Consider the following 18,885-nt stretch of genomic DNA (forward strand, 5'->3'; position numbering starts at 1 on the left):
GGCGGATCCCGGTGCAGCGGCCCTCGGCGCGCCGCCTCCCGGCACGGCCCGGCCCGGCCCGGTATGGGCTCCGCGCACTCCGTGCCCGCCGAGATGCGGGAGCTGGCCGACAGGACCGGCTGTAAGTATCGCCCGCCGCGGGTCCCCGGGGCTACCACGGCTGTCCGGCCCCGCGGGGGGACATGTCACCCGGGGAGGGATGCAGGAATGTCACCGGGGGATGGAGGGATGAAGGAGATTTTTGGGGATGGGGGGGGGGGGGGGCAGCTATGTCACCCACAGGGCTGCACCCCCGGTGTTGCCCAGGCGGGGTGTCAAGCGTGCACACGTGTGAGCTCCAGCAGCGCTTTTGCCCACCCACGCTGCTAGTGCAAGAAATTGTCCCCACGCTCCGCTGGTTTGCCCAGGAGCCACCGGCTCCACTGCTGTCCGTCCATCTGTCCATCCGGTGATGCTCTGGGGGCTGATACGGTGCGTAACGCCCGGCGGGGGGGGGTGGTTTGCAGCAGGGACGTGGCCTAGAGCTGCAAGCAGGACTCGGCGCGTAGGACGAGGTGGTCGTGTTCCTCCTGGGATATGTCATCCCTCTGGGATGTCCCGGGACGTGGCCAGCTCTGGGCACAGAGATGGGGATGCTCCTTCCTGGTTCCTCCAGCTCCTGCCGTACTAAGAGCAGGCTGGGATGGAGCGAGGGGGGGGGAGGAAGGCAGCTCTGCCCACAACCAAAGGATGTGCTGGGGCTGAGAGGGTCCAGCAACTCTCCCCGGCCCTGCTACGGGTCCTATGGGCACATCACCCTTCGTCCCCTCTCCTCCTCCTCCTCCAGGGAGGGCTGAGAACTGCAGCACCCCGGGGTGAACTCAGCCATCCCCGCAGGCAGGAGCCTGGGGACCCCCCCCCGGGGTGCGAGCGTGGCAGCCCAGGGTGGGAGGAGGTTTTGGGGAACACCTTGGCCTGGGGATCCTGCTGCAGCAGGCAGCTCCCACGCAGGCAGTGCTGCCCGTGGGCCTTTCTCTGGTGTCTCCCCGTGGGAGGCACCTGCCTCACGCCTGAGTGCCCCTGGGAATCAGTCCCGGAGGAGGGTTTACAAAGGAAACACCCCAAAAAAGTCTCATCGAAACCAGAGGTCAGGGGTGGGGAGGGGGAGTGTGATGACCCTGTGCCCTGACCAGGGTGCATGGGCTCTCACCATGCTGTGCCTGCTGCTAGAAAAACCTGGGGAATGCAAGTTTGGTTTTTTTTTCACAGACTCGCTGCTGTGGTACAACCTCGTGGAGGTCATCACAGTCACCCTTGGGGGGAGCAGGGACAGGGCAGGGCTCCCTGTGGGTCCCGAGGATGCACTCATGGCCTGTTTCTTCACCTTCTCCCCCACTGCTTTAAACCCCAAAAGCCGCAGGGTCACCCAGAGCTCTCTGCTCGGGGCCGTCGGGGCCTGTTCCCATCCCTGCTGCCGCGTGCTTGATCACGAAGCTGCTGCAGTGGCTCTTCCCGGGACGATGTGATCTTTTCCTGGGACGATGTGATCTTTTCCCACATCCAGGCTGGTTCAGCGAGGCAAAACACGGCACAGGGAAGGCAGCACAGGGCTGAGCCCCTCCAGCGCATCTCTTCCCTGGGGGATGCTCTTTGCTTGAGCAGCACAAACTGCTGCAGGCTGGGAAACAGCAAACCCAGCACCCTCCAGTTTAAATACCTTTTTTTTTTTTTTTTTTTTTTTCCCCTATAAGCATAGGTTGCCATGCTTGGACACGGGCCTGCAGCATCAGAGCGCTGAGGACGTTTCTCAGTGATACGAGCAGCCTCTCCTGCCCTTGAGCCAGTCCTTCTCACAGGAAAGCCTTTGCCCTTTGTGCAGGTGCAGCTTTTTTTTTTGGAAAGCAGCCGAGCGCTGCCGGCCTTTGCAGGACGGTGCAGTCCTCAGAGACTTGCCTGCACCGCAGCCCTGTGCTGCAGCTTGGGGGCCGGGCGAGGAAGACCTGGGTTTGGGGAAGAAGGGGGGGGAAGAGCTGTCTTTTTTGCCTTGCAGCTGTGGGCTGGATGCAGAGTGAGGCTGGACCGACCGTCAGCATCCAGCCATTGACCCCAGTTTTTGACATGTCGGTGTCTGGGACATTTTTCTGAGAGATCAAAGATTTTGGTGTACAACCAAGTCCCAGATGTTGAAGGCTTGGTGGCCCAGCTGCTCCCATGGTGACGGTGGTGTTGTCAAGGGAGAAAGTGAAAGGTCACTTCTCCATGGCCTAAATTGGAAAGCAAAGTCCAGAGAAAGTTTCCGTGTGTGTGTGGAGAGCAGCAGAGCACCAGAGAGGAGCTAGAGGAAAAAAACCACATCATATAGGTAAATTGGTGGTGATCACCACCTGAGAGACAGTGGGTTCAGCGGGGGGACCCCCTAAAGCCCATCCGGGGGGGGCTTAAATGGCCTCATCCTGCAAAGGGGCTGGTGGCTGCCAGCATGGGCAGAGATCCTGGGCAGGCACAGAGCCCCAGCAACAAGCACAGATGGGTTTTCCAGTTCATTAATAAAGGTCTGTAAATGCTCAGCCTTACTGATCAATACAGTTTCTATTCCAAGGCTGTGAAACAACAGTCAGAAACAGAGCAAAGGACATTATTTAAACATAATAAAAGAGACAGAGGGAGCCAGCCAGCGAGCACCCAAGCTCAGCATTGACCCCTTGTCTTTCAGCCGCAGCAGTTAACCATTTGCAGTCCCTCAATTATACTTTAACATGCTTTTATCTTTCTCCGTGCCACCAGGAAAGGCTGATGACCAGCCGCTGGGGCCGCAGCGAGCGTTCGGGTCCAGCTGGCGCCCGGACAGACGCCACCAGCTTGAGCAAACAGAGCTGAAAGCCACTTCCCTGGCTCCTGGGAATGGCTACTGTCAATATTTGCACGAGAAAGTCAGGCTCTGCATGTCTTCAGGGGTTTGGAGACCTTGGTTATGGCCTGTAGAGAACAGCTGGGAAAAAAACCATAAAATAACCTGTGTCGTGGGGTTAAGGAGGTGAAAAGATGCTGTAACCTCAGCGCTTGTGGGGCTCAAGGCAAGGTTGATAGGCATCCCAGTCCCTACCCCGGGCTGATGCTCCGGTGGGCACAGCCGCCTGCCCCAATGGGTCGGGGCTTCCTGGTGCCCCAGCTCCCCGCGAGCAGCAGCAGCTATTTCAAAGCCCGGCTTTGCTTTTTCTGGGTACTGAGGCTTCTCCTCCATGTTCAGCCTTTCCTTCCCCCAGCAAGGCACAGGTGGCTGCTGTCAGCTTTGGGGTTTTCTTTTTGGTTTTTTTAGTGTTATTTTCTGTCACCTGGCGTGGCCACGTACATGAGTACATGAACCTCCCAGCTGCAAGTAGAGATGCCCCGGGGCAGGTTGAGATGTGCTGCCGGGGCACAGCTCCTGCCCACTGCGCCAACAACCCCCAAATTAAATGCTCAAGCCTGTTTGAAGAGTCTGCTACCGAGGATCCTAAACTGGAGGAGGTGGGATCCTGCCGTGCCATGCCATGCAGGCTGGGCCAGGGGAGTTTCTGCAGACCAGGACTGGGGATAAACCAGCCCTTGGTATCACCCCCCTCCCATGCAGCGAGCAAGGGACAGAGCACACAGGGACCGACGCAGTGAGATGGACCTTGCAGAGCCGCATAGAGCCACCAAAGGGAAACAGGGATGGGGAAAAACTGTGCCAAAAAGTGCCCAAGGCTGTACCTTGCTGCAGGAACGATGCGGAGCAGGCAGCCTTTTGGCTATTGCCGGACAGGGTGGGCTTTGGTGGTGTCCCTCTCCCAGGGAATAAGCTTTGCAGCAGGTTTTGGTGCCTGCCAGACTCCTTGTGTCCCTGGGCAGGACTCGAGCTCTGCAGATGGGTGTCCTGAGGTCCCCTAGGAGCTGCCTTGTGCCCAGGGAGCTCACCCCCCTCCCCATCACCTCTCTGTTTTCCCCCAACAGTCACCTCTGAACAAATCGAGCACTTGCACCGACGATTCAAGCAGCTGAGCCGGGACCAGCTGACGATCCGGTAAGGCGCTTCCATTTCCACTGCCGGGGCGATCCCCGTCCCGCTGGGGTCTGGTCAGAGCATCACCCGGGCTGGCGAAGGGCGCCTAGTCAGGGTGCCCAGGTCCCCGGGCTGCGAGAACGAGGGTGTCCTTGCCGGTCATCCCAGGGCCGTGCTGAGCTGGCTCTCTGCAGGGTGGTATTGCAAATAATGTGAGGAAAAATGAGTGGTGAAGCAGTGGCCTGAGAGGAGGGTTGCTCCTGCACCCCATTTTTTCTCCAGCTTTAAAAACAGTTTTGGGGAGGAAAGTGAGAAGTAAGTCCCTACACAGCAGCGACAGTGGGGTTTGCAGTTGCCCTTTTCCCCCCTCCTTGGCGTCTTTGCAGGCAATTGTGCACCAAAGCCATGACTCTGCTTTCTCGGAAAAGCTCTGGTACGTCCAACCAGCTTCACCAGCCACACGAGGAGCCAGTGCGGGCCGGTGAGCCCAGCTGCCCTCTGCTTCCACTCCCCCCAAGATTATTTCTTGGCTCATTTACTTTATAAAAAGTTGATACCAAATGACCAGCACAGGCTCAAGGTGGTGTCTGTGCAGCAAACATGGGGCAGCAGCAAGATGCAGTGGGATGGTAGATGGCAGAAGCTCCTTCCCTCGCCTCCTCGAGCCCCGTTCAGGACCTTATTCCTGGGAAAACTGAAAACCCATGCAGCCAGTTGCAGGTCGAGCCAAGCAAAGGGTCCCAGTATCAGCCCTGAGCCACTGTGTCCCAGAGCTTCCCAAAGACCCATTTTAGTGGGGACAAAATTCCCCCGTAGCTGCACCAAGCACAGCCTGATGTGGCAGTGCGGCTTGCTTTCAGTCTGAATTGAGGCAAATAGGGGTTTCCATGCCAAACCTCTGTTTTGTTTTGTTTTTTTCATGATTGCTTTGAAAGAATGGGGTCGGGGCTTCTGCCCCAGCCCTTCAGTGATTGTCGCAGCATCTCCCTCCTCTGCAGCTCCCTCACACTTCGGGCTGTGTCTGTTTCCTTTGCAGCAAGGAGAATTTTGACAGCATCCCCGATCTGGAGTTCAACCCAATTAGGGGGAAAATCGTCCATGCTTTTTTCGACAAGCGGTAAGAATATCCCCGGCACTGTGTGGAGGGTCGGGGTAATTGGTTTATCCTCTGAAAGTGGGATGTAGCTGGGCAAAGATCTTCTCTCTAAAGGCTGGGATGGAGCCAAGGTGAAAATTACAGACATTTAAGCTAAGTCTTAGGGAAAAACCTGTCCTAAAGCTTTGCTGAGGGATGCGCCGGGCTCTGCGGCGGGTGGCTGGGATGGTCCCGGCTGCCCGTCACTGACGGCTCCGCTCTTGGCAGGAACCTGCGGCAGGAGTCGGATGGGCTGGCGGATGAGATAAACTTCGAAGACTTCCTGACCATCATGTCCTACTTCAGACCCATCGAGATGAACATGGACGAGGAGCAACTCGATCGCTTCCGGAAAGAGAAACTTAAATGTGAGGCTCGCCCAAAGCCCAGGGCTGGGGAAGGGTGGGAATGGTGGGAAGGGGCTGCCCTGACCCTGCCATGCTCCTCTCATCCCTCCCAGTCCTCTTCCATATGTATGACTCGGACCACGACGGGAAGATCACGCTGCAGGAGTATAGAAATGTAACGTATGGTCCCTCCTGCCCCATCACCACCGAATTCCCGGCCCCGGCTTTGACCCGCTGCCTCGTAGGTGGTGGAGGAGCTGCTGTCGGGGAACCCTCACCTGGAGAAGGAGTCAGCGCGGTCCATCGCTGATGGGGCCATGATGGAGGCAGCCAGCATCTGTGTGGGACAAATGGTGGGAGCCGGTTCCTTGCTCTACTGCGACACAGAGATACACAGATGGTATCGAAAACAGGGCTGGAAGGTGTCCATCCTGCCCAGTGCATCTTCCCTGTCCCCACGCTGCTTTGGCTGGAGAAGATTTTTTTTGCAGGCAGCAGCTTTCAGGGTTGTTTGGGTTTGGGTTTTTTTTTCCCTTATAAGAGCCCAAGGGGGATAAGCAAGCGGCACCCCATAAAGCATGATCCTCAGTGCGTGGGGCTTTAGTGCTTATAAAAAGAGCAGCCCCTTGCAGCCATAGTGGTTCTGGGAATCAATTTTGGGCTGGCCATGGGGCACAGTGTGGGACCAGCGCTGTGCGCCCATGGGAGACGTGTCCCACAGCCCCAAGGGACCCATCCTCTGGTCACCCAGTGCCCTGAGGCCCCTGCCCCATCGGCATGGGGCACCTGTAATGTTTTCTCTCTTGCTGCGCACAGGGGCCGGACCAGGTGTATGAGGGCATCACCTTCGAAGACTTCCTTAAGGTTGGTGGCATCTCCGCTCGTCTCCCCCGGAGGAGGGTGCTGGGTGGTGGCAGGGACCTGGGTGTTTGGCCCCCCATCCTGCTCACCCCCCCTTCCCCTTGCAGATGTGGCAGGGGATCGACATCGAGACCAAGATGCACGTCCGCTTCCTCAACATGGAGACCATCGCGCACTGCTACTGACCTACAGGAGGAGGAGGAGGAAGACAAGGACTCTGCAGCAGCTCCGTGTTCCTGGCACCAAGCGCTTTGTACCCGCCCGCGTGCCTGTCCCGTAGTGGGGCTGCCTTCTGCTCTTTAGAAACATAAGAGGCTTTTATCTGTAATAAAAGGTATTTCTCTTTTTACTCCTTGCTGAGAAATACTCTGTCTGTCCATCGCCCAGTGCCTGGTGGGGTCTCTCCCGGTGCAGAAAGCCTCCACAAATCCTGGTCACCCCATAAATTGGAATTTTTAGCCTCTGCCATGTGCTGCTCTGGGGAAGGAGCTGCCCAACTTGTGTCGTAAACCCCCCCCATCCCCAGGCCATGGGGAGTGTGTGCAGGCAAGGATGGGGATGCTGAGGGGCAGGAGGTGAAGGCAGCATCCTCAGCACCTGGAAGGGCAATCACATCCCCCTCTGTATCCCACAAGATGCTCAAGCCAGTGAAGGTGGCAACAGCACAAGGAAGAACCCCGATTTAAACCCAAACCAGCCACCTTGGCTGCATCTGCCAGCCGAAAGCCAGGCAGGAGGAGCAGCGTGGGACCATGCCGGGGCCTGGGCTTTGCAACCGGCATCCCCCCCACTGGGGCTGGGGCACGGGAAGCAGGGACATGGGGACGTGGGCTCCTGGCAGCCGGTTGGCTCCCGCCCCCACATGTTCCCGCTAGAACAAGGCACCGGAGATAAGGGTTTGTTTACTGGTATTAATAACTGGATGGCTCGAGGCGGATTTCTGTCTCTAAGGCAGCCTGAGCTGGGAAGGGAGGGGGAGAAAAAAGGGCAATGGCTATTTTTAGAAAAGCTGGAAAGATTTGTTTGTTTTATCAAAAATAGCTTCCCCCGGTGACATGTACGCTTGACGGAAAAATAGCCCCCGCCACAGCAAGCAGCCGGCAGCGCGATGGATGCACAACCACATATGGCCCCGGAGCCAGCCCCCCGCCAGCCCCCCGTGGGCAGCGAGCACCCGGCATCTCCCTGGCTCAGGGCACGAACAATTTCTCCTCCAGCTCTGCATCCATGGGGGTTTCTGCGCTGCCCAGGCATCCCCAGAGCGTAGATAAGGACTTGCCCTTGCAGGCTTTTGTAGCTTTGCCTCTCCGAAAAAACCCACTCTCCGTTCACAGCTGCTGGACCACGGCCCCTGCACCGGAGCAGCTCTTGAGAGCCAGCAGCAGGAGAGAAGCCGCGCTAACCCGGCGAAGGACAGCCCTTCCCTGCAATGCAGTCCTGTCCTGGAGAGACCTGTGCTGCTCGGCGGCACCGAGGACAGGCTGGGGCTGACCTGGCTTCGGAAGGAGCCGCAGGAACGGAGCTGATACCGTCTCGCAGCCCCACACGGGGGGATGCCACCACGCCGAGGCTGGATGTGCCGCGAAGCCAAGGGACGGCGCCGCTGCCATCCGTGGCACTGGTTGAGCCATTACTGGTGTTGTTTGAGCTGTTACTGGTGGTGGTTGAGCCGTTACGGCGCTGGCACGTGGTGCTCGACTTGGGCTGGGTGGCGAGAGCCAAGGTTGGTGCCGGCGCTGCGGGCAGGGCTGAGCATCGGGGCTGGAGAGCAGATGATGGTGATGGTGGTCCCGGCTCTTCCAGTGCAGCTTTTCAGGCCCTGAGGGTCTCCTGGTGCTGCCTGGTGGCAGCCACAGCTTTCTGAGTTTGCAGGGCTCTGGGACTCCTCAGTCCTGTTCTCTCGCTCCTCCCGACACCTCCATCTCCTAGGCTCGTGCCCAGCTCCACCGCATCGGCACCAACCGGCGCAGAGGGTCAGAGCCCGACATCTCGGCCGAGACCGAACCTCCTCTGCATCCTGAACCTCCTCATCCCCCGCCCCATGCCAGACCCCCAGCGCTCCCTTCCCTCCCCACACACACGAGAGCGCAACATCCAGCTTCTCCCCAAATCCCCAGGTTTCAGGAAGAGACCCAGGCTCCTTTCCCCATTTTCTCCCAGGAATTACCGTACTGATGCTGCAGAGCCATCCCACTCCCCAGACCAGCTGCAGGCTCCGTGCCACCGGCCTCAGCCTGCTCCTGGCAGCAGTCGTGGGTGTCCGAAAGGCCCTTTTCCACCCCAAATCACCCAGCGGGACTGCCCCTCCTGAGCAAAGTCCTTGCTGCTGCCGCTGCTAGGGACTGACATAAGATCCCGAGCCCATTCCCTCTCCATACCGTGGTTTTCTTGGAACAAACGTCAGTGCTTCTTGCAGCCAGCAAGGGCTGGGTACACTGCGCAATGCAGGAAAATAGAGGGCAAGAGGACTGAAGGGTATTGATAAGAGGGCAATTATTATCCCTTCAGCTAATTAGCTGTCCCCCAGCTGTTTTGTTAGGTAGCAAGGAAAGTGTGGGAGCAGGGACTGCGGGGAAGCAGCAGCAGGACCCAAAGCAAACTGGATGCAGCATGTTTCACCTTCACTCGTGTTTGCCTTCTCTGTGGGAAATGGAAGTCAAGAGCAGAAGGGATGGTTGCAGGGAGCAGACAAAAAGGAGAGCAGAGTAGGAGGAACCAGGGAAGATAAACCCAATCCTCAGCCCAGCAAAGGGCTGATGGTAAAGGCCAGGAGCCCCAAGGCTGTGTACAGCCCTGCCCGCAGTAGCGGTTCCTCCAGGTGGGCAGGAGCATCACTGCCGTGGCCAGTGAAAAGCCAGGGCAGCGAAATGCAATAATAATTCTGTAAAGCGAAGGAAAAACTGGCAGAGCACCGGCAAATCTGGCAAGGGTAATGTTTCTGTCGTAGACCATGGCAAATTCCTGCAAAGCCCAGAGCGTTCGACAAAGGGTAATAGCTCTGTTTACGGGGCACAGCAAGAGCTGCCAAGATGCTGAGACCTGTGACATGGCACAAAGCTCCGTTGCAGATCCCAGCAGTGGTCAGCAGAGGGTAATTGGAAAATTGAAGCTGCTTTGCCGCGTGTCGGAAAACTCAGGGAAGGTTGATAAAGGCTGAGCAGCGTATTGGAGAGAACAGTGACTCGTGGTTCTGGAAGAGCAGGACCGAGCGACCCACACGACTGCAGGGCAGGTGCCCCAGGCAGGGGTTTTTTTTTAGCACCAAGGGAACAGATAGTTTCTCAGATCCTTACCATCCCCACCCATCTCTCAGCCACAGTGGAGCTTGGGAAAGGCAGGAGAGACTGAAACACAGGGGACGTCTGCCTGGGAAGGATGGGAGGTGCAGGACAGCAGCACAGGAGCACGCAGCAACGGAGTTAGGGCAGCTGGTTGCAGCCGATGCTTGTAAGCTAAATTTTGAGGCACTTCACTGTCCTTCTAATGGCACCCTCCGATGCAGAGGTGATGCAGGACCTCCCCCCCCTCCAAAAAAGCCAGCAGCTGAAGATGCACTTGGCCCAGAGGCTGGAGGACCACATTTCTGACCAGAAATCTGCCAATGGCACAAATCCTGATCTGGAACAGGCACTATCCTCTCTAGTTTCTACTGCTTTATCCATCAGTACTTCATCTGCTTATGGGGCCTCCAACCACTGCTGGCCCATCTTCCCCTTCAGCAGCAGGGACCAGTCTCAGAGGTATGAGGGACTGGGAGGGGCTGGGATAAAACCAGTACTGGCCAAAATATAGCTGAAGGTTTTAGGACTATCCACAGAAAGGGGAAAGGAGAGGCCAAATGTCACTGAAAGAAAAGAAGGGGCAGAGAGGGCATAAAAAAAAGTATTTTTTGCACCACCACAGCTCATCAATACCACATGCTCACACCTCCCCAACAGCAACCAGGACAGGGAATGACAGAGGTACCTTCTTCTCTGGACAGGGACACGAAAGCAGAGCGGAGAGCAGGAAAAGCAGCAGGGTGGGAGGGGAAGGTGCTGCTCTGCAAAGCCGAACTGCAGGGCAGGGGGTCAGAGACTCCCCTAGTCCCTCTCTGCACAAAGAGCACCCGCTGTTCCTCCTCCCACCGCTCCTCAGCATCAAGTGAGGGATGGCAGCCCCACAAAATGCTGGAATCGCTCTTCCCCCACCACCAGGGTGGTCGAGGACACAAAACAGAGGCAAAAGGCACATTCTTAGGGCCTTTGCTGCTGGCTTGGACCCAAAATATGTGGAGGGAAAGCTGGGTTTTTTCCAGCACAGCACTACAGCTGAGTGTGTCCTACCACGTCCTTTGCATTAAGACTGTTTTACTATGCACCACCCATTGCTTTTGCCTGAAGTCAGAGCTCCAGAGCCTGGTAGCAGCTGGAGGCTGCTATACAGAGACAGCCACCCCCTTTGATCATATATTCTCTTTGGAGAACAGCAGGGAAGAAATTTATATCCAGGGATCCTTCTCATGAAGACAATGGATACCTCTTTTTTTGCTAAGGATCACTGTCATCAAGAGCAGAAACCAGAAGTTGTTCTTGAGCCTCTTCACCCCAAACTACCACCTCCTTTGATGCATTCTGATTCTTTAGCTCTCCCCAACTATGCAGCCCATCTGACAGTCGCCAGCTGGGTCACAGTGCGAGCCTTTGCCTTCAGTTTAACCTCTGCCTGGTCAATCCACAACACTGCTCCAACACGTCCTGACTGCAGCTCCTCAACTCGAAGCCCTGCCGTCAGCTCCAGGCACCACCCAACACAGAAGAGATGCCCCCTTGCTGAGAGATAACCTTTGCCTGTGGGATACAACAGGGGTCTGCTGAGACAAGAGTCCACCTTTACCCCTACCTACCTCAAACTGGTAGCACTAACAAGTCCTAGGGAGTCCCCAGATGGGAAATCCAAAGGTGGGATCTGTCTCTGGTAAAGACTGGATGGCAACTCCATTCTTGCTCTTGAAGTTGTTAGGGAAGAGGCTCCATTTAAATGTCACCTAACCCTGGCAAAGATACAAACACCCACGATTGCATTTGCTGCACTCCAACACAGTATTAATGAATACCCAGTGAAGTAGGACAACATCTCTTTTCAGAAACAAAAATTAAACTCCCAACATGGATACTCTCCAACAGCCTAAGTACCCTCATTTGCATTATGAATGCTAGTTAAATACATACACAATCTTCTGCTGTGGTACAACCTTCCTAAATGAATTCCAGCGACAGGAAAAACAGACCAAAAGGACCACCCTCCAACCCACCCAGAGGAGCTGCATCCAGACTGTGAGCCAACAAAATGGTGGCTGCGGGGACAGAGAATTTCTTTCACCACTGGAGGTGATGCAAGCCTTCCAGTATCCGGATGGGGTGACGTTTGGTCCCCGATGAACTGATGACTTGTCTTCTCTGCATAAAAAAAAGCAAACACCTCTACAAATGCAGGTGCTGCAAAGCATGTTTTCTACCAGCTCAGTGACTACCACGGGTCAAGGAGCAATACGGAGGCAGCCTTGCCACAGGCAGTGCAGAAGTAGAGGGGAAGCACAGGGGAAAAGGGCTCAACACACACGGGCACAAGACAAACTTATCTGCTACTTGCAGCAGGGAGATGAAGGAAGAACAAAGCTGTCCTGAGATAATGAGGCAAGATAAGGAGACTCAAAGTCGGAACAAGCCAAGGGTGTATTAAGTGAGACGGGGCAGCAGGTCACAGCACGGAGGGGAAGAGAACAATGAAGCAGAAGCGCTCTCTGTTCAGCCACATCAGAAGACACAGGGCTGGAGCAACCCACAAAATCATTTGTGCTATCGAAACTATTATTTATTTGACAGGTTTCAGCTGAGCTCTTGTCCAAACTATGTATCCATGACACTTCTTGCTCTTCCAGGAATGAAGTGAGCTGGCTTTCCAGAAGGGCAGAGGAAGAAAAAAGAAAAAAAAAAAAAAGACCAAAGCTTTATGAAAGATAAAATCTATTGGTCAGACAAAATTACTTTGCCCCTTGCACTTCTTGTATCAGTCCATCATGAGGAAAAAGCTCGTTAAAAACCAAACACGCACATGAAGGGCTGGCCTAGGGGTCATGGAAAACCACCCTAAGCCAAAGACAATGAAAAGCTGTGAAACACATCTCTCTCCAGGCAGGAGAAGGGCAGCACGAAGCTCTCCAGGAGCTGCCTCAGCAACTGGTTAAGGTTTGAAGTGACAGTCCAGCCAGCCCCTCTCCTGCAGGTTTGGGCACCTTTCTTGCATCCCACCCCACCACTGTACTTCTAAATTGATTCCATTTAGCCAGCAAAAAGGTGTTAAGTTAAAACTTAACCTCACTTTAACCTTGATTTACATGGCTTTGGCTTGCACCAGTAAGTTTACAAGGGCAAATCACAACCATAAAATATAAAACAGTAAACCAGTATAACATACCCATGAAGGACTCAAGCTCTTGTTCACCAAACTGGTTCTACCTATGTCAGTGCAACTTGGATTTAAGATAAAGCCTTACTCCTGATTTTCACCTGAGGTTCTACACCACATCCTTCAGCCTGGACGCTTCTCCACAGCATTACTGTGAACTACCCATGCAGAGGGATTGGGGCCAGTTCATCTCTTCTGCGTCATTAAATCAACATGATTAATTCCCAGCTCGGAAGTGAGGGCAGTGTCAGAAACACAAGTCCCAGGCATCTGGGGAAAACCTCCAGGTGCTGTGGAAGGGCACGATCCAGCAAAGAACATACCTGACAACTAACCTGAGACACAACAGCCTTTTGTTTCCGTGCACAGGGGTTAGCTCACCCTAAAAGACTTAGGGCCAAACCCCCCACAAACACACGTACATATACAATTAGAAAACATTTAATCCAGAATTTTAGAGACTTAAAAAAATAATTTATTTTAAAATAATTTTGATGCATGTGGCCTGCTGAGTTTCCAAGCATCCAGCCTGGCCAAGGCCAACCTTCCCCCCCTCTCCCCATCATACTCCCCTCTCCCAACCACCATAACCTTTTGTGCACAGTTCTGTTCCTAGACACATTCCGATGCACTCCAAGGAAAAGAAGAATGAGCAGCTTATTACAAGGAAAGAAATTTCAAACATGTGGCTCTGCCAGATGCTTTTTCCAAGTCCTTGGTGGGGTTTTTTTTTCCCCTCTCAGGACAGGCATGAACTCCTCAGTGTGCTCCCAGCCTCCCACCACTTCAGCAGTTTGCCACTTGGGGCTCTCGCTTCCTGACCACGTCCTCTGCCAAGATGGGATCAGCAGCATTTTTCCCACAAGCAGCATGAAGGAACATTTTTGTTTACACCGAAGCATACTGTTCCCCTTCAGTCTTCAGTCTCTCCATTCCACCATAGTGGACCTTTGAACATTTGCGCAGCAACATATTTTAGTGATATGCTCGAAGGCAGCCACACTCTGTTCTGGTTCATATCCCCAAGTTTTCGGCAAATGCTCAGCCCATTTGATGTGCCTGCAGCCAACGCCATCTTTTTGGCGCTTGTCCCATGTGGATCTCCTTTTTGCCTTTGGCCATGTACTTGGCAGAGGGCTGGACCACAGAAGCCAAGTAAAGTGAATTACCTAAATGTTATCATAGGGAACTGCAAGGCCAATGTTGTAGTTGTAACCAGTCACTTCATCGTAGGAAGAGCGGCAAATAGGAAGGATGCTTTCTACAGCCAACTGGTCCACTGAGAACTCGTAGGCATAAATGATTCCTCGATGCCTGTACCAAATACAACCAGGACACACCATTTTACCTTAATTATGTACTTGAACAGGGGAAACAAAGTTAGAGATTGCCATAAAGGATCAAAATTCGATGCTTCAGGAGCTGAATATAAAAACACATCCCTTCTGCACGAGGGCTGTCTGTGCAGTTCTACCAGAGAAAACTCCCTCCTGCCTCCTTCCAGGGACCCCACCAAGCCCTGGAAACGATCGGTGAATCATTCACTTCAGCACTGCAGAGACATGACTGTCATCTGCTGAAACATTTCTCATCTATTCAGGAAGGGGGAAGATAAGTACATTTTAGTTTGATAGTTCAATTAGACATGCTAACAGCCATCTGAGATGCAAATACCAAAACCTGGAGTTTAAATATCAGTACTTTTCCTTTAGGAGGAGATATCATTACTAATATTTAAAACAAGGAAAGTGCTGCATTCCCTGTCTGGCGTCAGTGGCCTTTACATTCCCCTGCTGAAAAAGAAATGCATTTTTTTTGCACTCAGAAGTAAATAAAGAGCCAATTCATCAATGGTTTTGAAAGCCTTATGTTTAAACTTTTTTAAATTTTATTTTTTAGATGCTACACCTTCTCTATTATTGCTCTGGATCATGACTCAGGTGCCTCGTGTGCCATTTTAAAATATATAACAAAGCAGATCTTTGCAGTGCCAGAAATCCTACCCTTCAGAGCTGGCTTACTCACTTGCGGTGCGCAGTAAGGTCATCATCCGTGATGCTGGCGCCTCGGGGAGTTTTCTCATCAGGGATGTTTGCAGTGATGAGGCTATGAGAATTAAACCATACGTGGCGGACTGGATGTCTGAAAAATAACCCACAGCACTGGGTGAGATGCCACCTGCATTAGACTCCTAAAATCCAAGTGCAGTAAAGGAATTGCTCTGGATTAAACAAGAATTAATTTAAATCAGCGCCCTCTCTACGGCCAGAGGCTGGGAACCCACACCTTTGGCTCTTCTCCTCCTGTCTGGAGCAGATAAACACAGCTTTTATCCCCATCTAGTGGGCTGTTACCAGAACACACGTGGAGGCCAGAAAATATTTTAGACCCTTGGCAGCACACAGGCTGCAAAGGATCCAGGCTGCCCGCTTGCTTTGCTGCTTTAAGGACTGCAGCAGCACACTCCTGGGAAGAGCAGGATGCTTCCCAAAATGAAGGATGGAGACACCCAGGACCCCCACACCCTCAAGCACTGAGCTATGGCTGATTTAGCAATACACTATACGGCACAAGCTAAGAGGTCCGGTCTTCATTCCTTTTCCTCTCACTGGTGAATAAACTAACCCTGAACCATTGTAACAGCATTTACTGTTCAAGTAGGAGTAACTTATCTTCTCCGATTAAGATGGCTTATCTCCACGACCCTAATGTGTCTCCTGTCATCTCCCTTAGCTTCTGCCCTTGCTTTCCACTCATGGCACTGGGCTGTAGGCATGGATAACAACACACATGCCTTTTTGATTGAAGTGATCCCTTCTTATTGCTATATAGATTAAACAGTATTTTACATGTTTAATCTAATGGTTTCACTTTTAGTACACCCCCAAAGCTCAGATCTGCACTGCCTGCCCTCCTTCTTGGCATGCTCATTAGTGTTGCTCCAGGAGACAATCAATGCAATATCGTCCTTAATGCATCAGCTGCATCACAATGGGCTGTATAATTCACAGGGTCAGAAGAGAAGGAGATACCTGCTATTAATCAATGACAACTCCAACTTGAACTTCTCTGACTGTAAATACCTCATCTACCTCCTCTTTGGGGAAGATGCATTAGGGAAAAAAAAAAATAAAATCAGGATTTATCTGTTCATTTTATTAAGGGGATCACTCAGACTTACAAGGGGCTAAATCCTTGAGGTCTTCATTCAGACAAAGCTACACCCTGGGAATTGTGCCTTGATCAGGAAATCATAACTTGGCTGTAGCAACTAACAGTCTTCTGTCAACTCCAGGATACTGATCTCTGCTTGTACTTTCAGTACTGTACTTCTTGTGTTTTCAGTACAAACTGGTATTTTAATATTTAAATGAGTTTAAATACCAGCCTGGTTTTGATGGTTACTGCTAAGGGAATGCGTGAATGAGGTGAACAGAAACACAGGTATTGTGTAAGAATATAGTGGATAGAGACAGCCAGGATCAGTCACTCTGAAGACAACAGCCAGGAGTCCAGCATTTTAAATCCAAGGTTCAGTAAAGTAAATACTGGCTGGGGATGGGGCAGGGAGAAGACACTAACTGAACTTCACAGAAAATCCAGGGGAAACAATTTCCATGCTCCCTTATGCCGACTGAAGCACTCTTTAACTAACGAGCAAAAAGCCTACGACAGCTAAAGGGCACACACAGAACCAGGCACAAGACTCCAGGTGGGGAGGCAATCTGTTCCCAAATCACATGAAAAACTAAACAGAACTCTCAGAAGCTTTAGACATGGACATATTATCATTTTGGTCCTGGATCATCCCATTCCCACGTTCCTCCTGTCAGCCAGATTCAATGAACACCCTTGCAATAGGACCCCACACAGACAAAATTACCTGGCATGCATTTCCCAGAGTTTGGTGCCCATCCGTTGGTCCCACACACAGACCAAGCCCTCTTCTCCTCCACTGACGATCTTCCAGTCATCCATCTGAACCGCAGACACTCCTAACTGGTGGGCATAGAGGGAGCACAAAGATTCGCTTTTGCGGAGATCGAATACCCTGACCCTAAACAAAAGCAAATAAAGCACAGAGGTAAGAAAAGCTGTGGCTCTGCAGCCTGTGGGTTCTGAGAGTGCAAGTACTTTGGGGTTTACGAAAACACATCTGGGATAGCAGTAGTCCTACAGCCGCTACAGGGCCAGAAACCTAATACGGTTGACACTTTTCACCACTGAATTTTCACCATGACTTCTGTTATCAAAGATATTTTGAGGCAGACTTCTCCCACCATACAGGACCTCTCTGTCTCTTTACAAGCCCCACGTGATACAAAAATGTAAGTGAAATTTGGAGAAAGCTCCTCTGTTTGTGCCTCCCAAAATGTTAGCAACGCCGTGGGGCATAAAGCACCATGTTTTGGGTATACTGCTAACACATCCTACCCCTTGGTACCTAACCCATGTCCACTATGGCCAAGAGGTAATATTATTACAAGGATCAAGGAAAAGACTATTATTACAAAGATTTAGGAAGACACTAAATGTGGGGCAGTTCAAAAGTCAAGTGAATTACAGGTTTATATGCTTGAGTCAACCACCAATACTAAAACAAAGCTATCCACAAGCACCCAGCAATCAGTACCTCTTCTGATTTCAAAAATGCAACTACTGACTGTGGGTAGCTTTTAGGTACATCTGGTTTTCAGAAATTATTGATCGCTCAGACAAGGCATTTTGAAGAGAAACGTATCGAACACTTGGCTAGAAGCAGAACTGTAGAAAAAGAGCTTAGCATTTCAACCACTGCAACACGTCCACAAAACCAGTTAAAGCTAATGGTGTTAAGTTTTAAACCCAGCACTTATCACAAAGGAGTATGTTTTTTGATCCATATGTACTGAGATTAAGAGATAAAGCAAGTACATATGCAAATAAAAAAAAAGATGCAGCAAGTGAAAACAGAAGTAAAGTGGAAATACTGATCTCAGATTTGAAAAGAAGCCAGAGAAAGTTCCTCCCAGCTGATGGCTATCAAGAATGAAACCATCAGGTACATATTAATTCCAGAAAAGGCCAAAACACACTTGTTCCAACACATTAACTTTACTTTATTCCATACCCCTGCTACGATCCTAATGGTGTTGCAAGTCTTTCCTTTTCCTTTCTCAAATGCAGACTGCATCATACAATTTTACAAACACATTTCAGCAACCGAAATAAAAGGCAAGAGAACAGTCCAAAACTCCAACAGAGCAACATCCATCTGACATGTAGAAAAACATGCTGGAACAGAGCAAGGAGCATGCTTTGTGTGGCTCTGCAGCCACCCTTAGGAAAATCCCATCACAACAGCTGCTGATGGTGAAAAGGACTTCTTGCTTTCTCCAGCTCCAGCAGAGAGAAGCTTTGGCTACATATTAGAGCTGTGCTTTGGGTAAGGATGGGGTATTTTGGAAGTGTTCACACCCAGCGCTCGCCCTGTCTTGCTGCATGTGTTCTGCATGGCAATCAAAGCTTCTTCTGTTTGGTAAGCACAGTTGGAAATGAAGATCTGATTGTGTCCTGGTTATTTCATTAGCAAGGGCCCAGGTTTCAGGCAGGTGTCCATTCTGGCACACCCTTGGAAGAATTAGAGGCACACTTGAGTTGTTTAGATATGCTTTACAAAAAAAAAAAAAAAAAAAAAAAGAATTTTGAAAATTTAATGTGATGCTCTAATGCAGACCTGGCATGGCCTGCCATCTCCTGCTTCAACAGCTGGGCTCAGTGGGAGCACATCAGATTCATCCGAGTTCAACGGAGCCAGAAGGAACGTGTTCTCATGACCAGGCTTTGACTATCCTGCTAGACTACTTTAGAAGTAAGCTCACTTGCCTGTAGGAGAGCATGGAATACACGTTTTGATCCATACCTTTCAGAGATCGTATACACCAGGCTTGCTATATGTTTGCTTTTCCAATGCTGTTCACCATCTTAGGTTCCACTAAGAAAAAGGGTGCTGTTGTGCAGTGCAGCAGCACATACTCCCTGTTATCAGATCTCCTGCCAGCGTGAAGCACAGCTAGGTAATCAAATAAATCAGCAATGCTTCAGGAGTATTTTCT

At 51.9% G+C, this 18,885-nt stretch overlaps 2 protein-coding genes across 3 annotated transcripts in view; one reads left to right on the plus strand and one right to left on the minus strand.

Annotated features, from left to right (window-relative positions):
* Positions 1–47: 47 nt before the first annotated feature.
* On the plus strand, positions 48–6,529 carry TESC (tescalcin). 2 transcript variants are annotated; one of them, XM_010574127.1, is made up of 8 exons: positions 48–121; positions 3,952–4,021; positions 5,037–5,117; positions 5,364–5,503; positions 5,596–5,657; positions 5,728–5,835; positions 6,299–6,346; positions 6,451–6,529. In XM_010574127.1, exons 1-8 carry the CDS (start codon positions 64–66, stop codon positions 6,526–6,528), a joined length of 645 nt encoding a protein of 214 aa, XP_010572429.1. In that variant the 5' UTR covers positions 48–63; the 3' UTR covers position 6,529. The 2 variants fall into 2 exon arrangements, with proteins under 2 accessions (XP_010572429.1, XP_010572422.1); XM_010574120.1 differs by lacking the exons at positions 6,299–6,346; positions 6,451–6,529 and having other exon boundaries at positions 5,728–6,290.
* Positions 6,530–13,368: 6,839 nt separating this feature from the next.
* FBXW8 (F-box and WD repeat domain containing 8) overlaps positions 13,369–18,885 on the minus strand; it is a 52,896-nt gene continuing 47,379 nt past the window's right edge. The window contains exons 10-12 of the mRNA XM_010575563.1: positions 16,674–16,847; positions 14,816–14,932; positions 13,369–14,104 (exon numbers count right to left, since the gene is read on the minus strand). Of these exons, the coding sequence (XP_010573865.1) occupies positions 13,960–14,104; positions 14,816–14,932; positions 16,674–16,847 (436 nt within the window). The 3' untranslated portion in view covers positions 13,369–13,959. The remainder of the gene's footprint in view (positions 14,105–14,815; positions 14,933–16,673; positions 16,848–18,885) is intronic.

The sequence above is a fragment of the Haliaeetus leucocephalus genome, unplaced genomic scaffold (assembly GCF_000737465.1).
Source record: "Haliaeetus leucocephalus isolate CR32 unplaced genomic scaffold, Haliaeetus_leucocephalus-4.0 Scaffold13, whole genome shotgun sequence".
NCBI lineage: Eukaryota > Metazoa > Chordata > Aves > Accipitriformes > Accipitridae > Haliaeetus > Haliaeetus leucocephalus.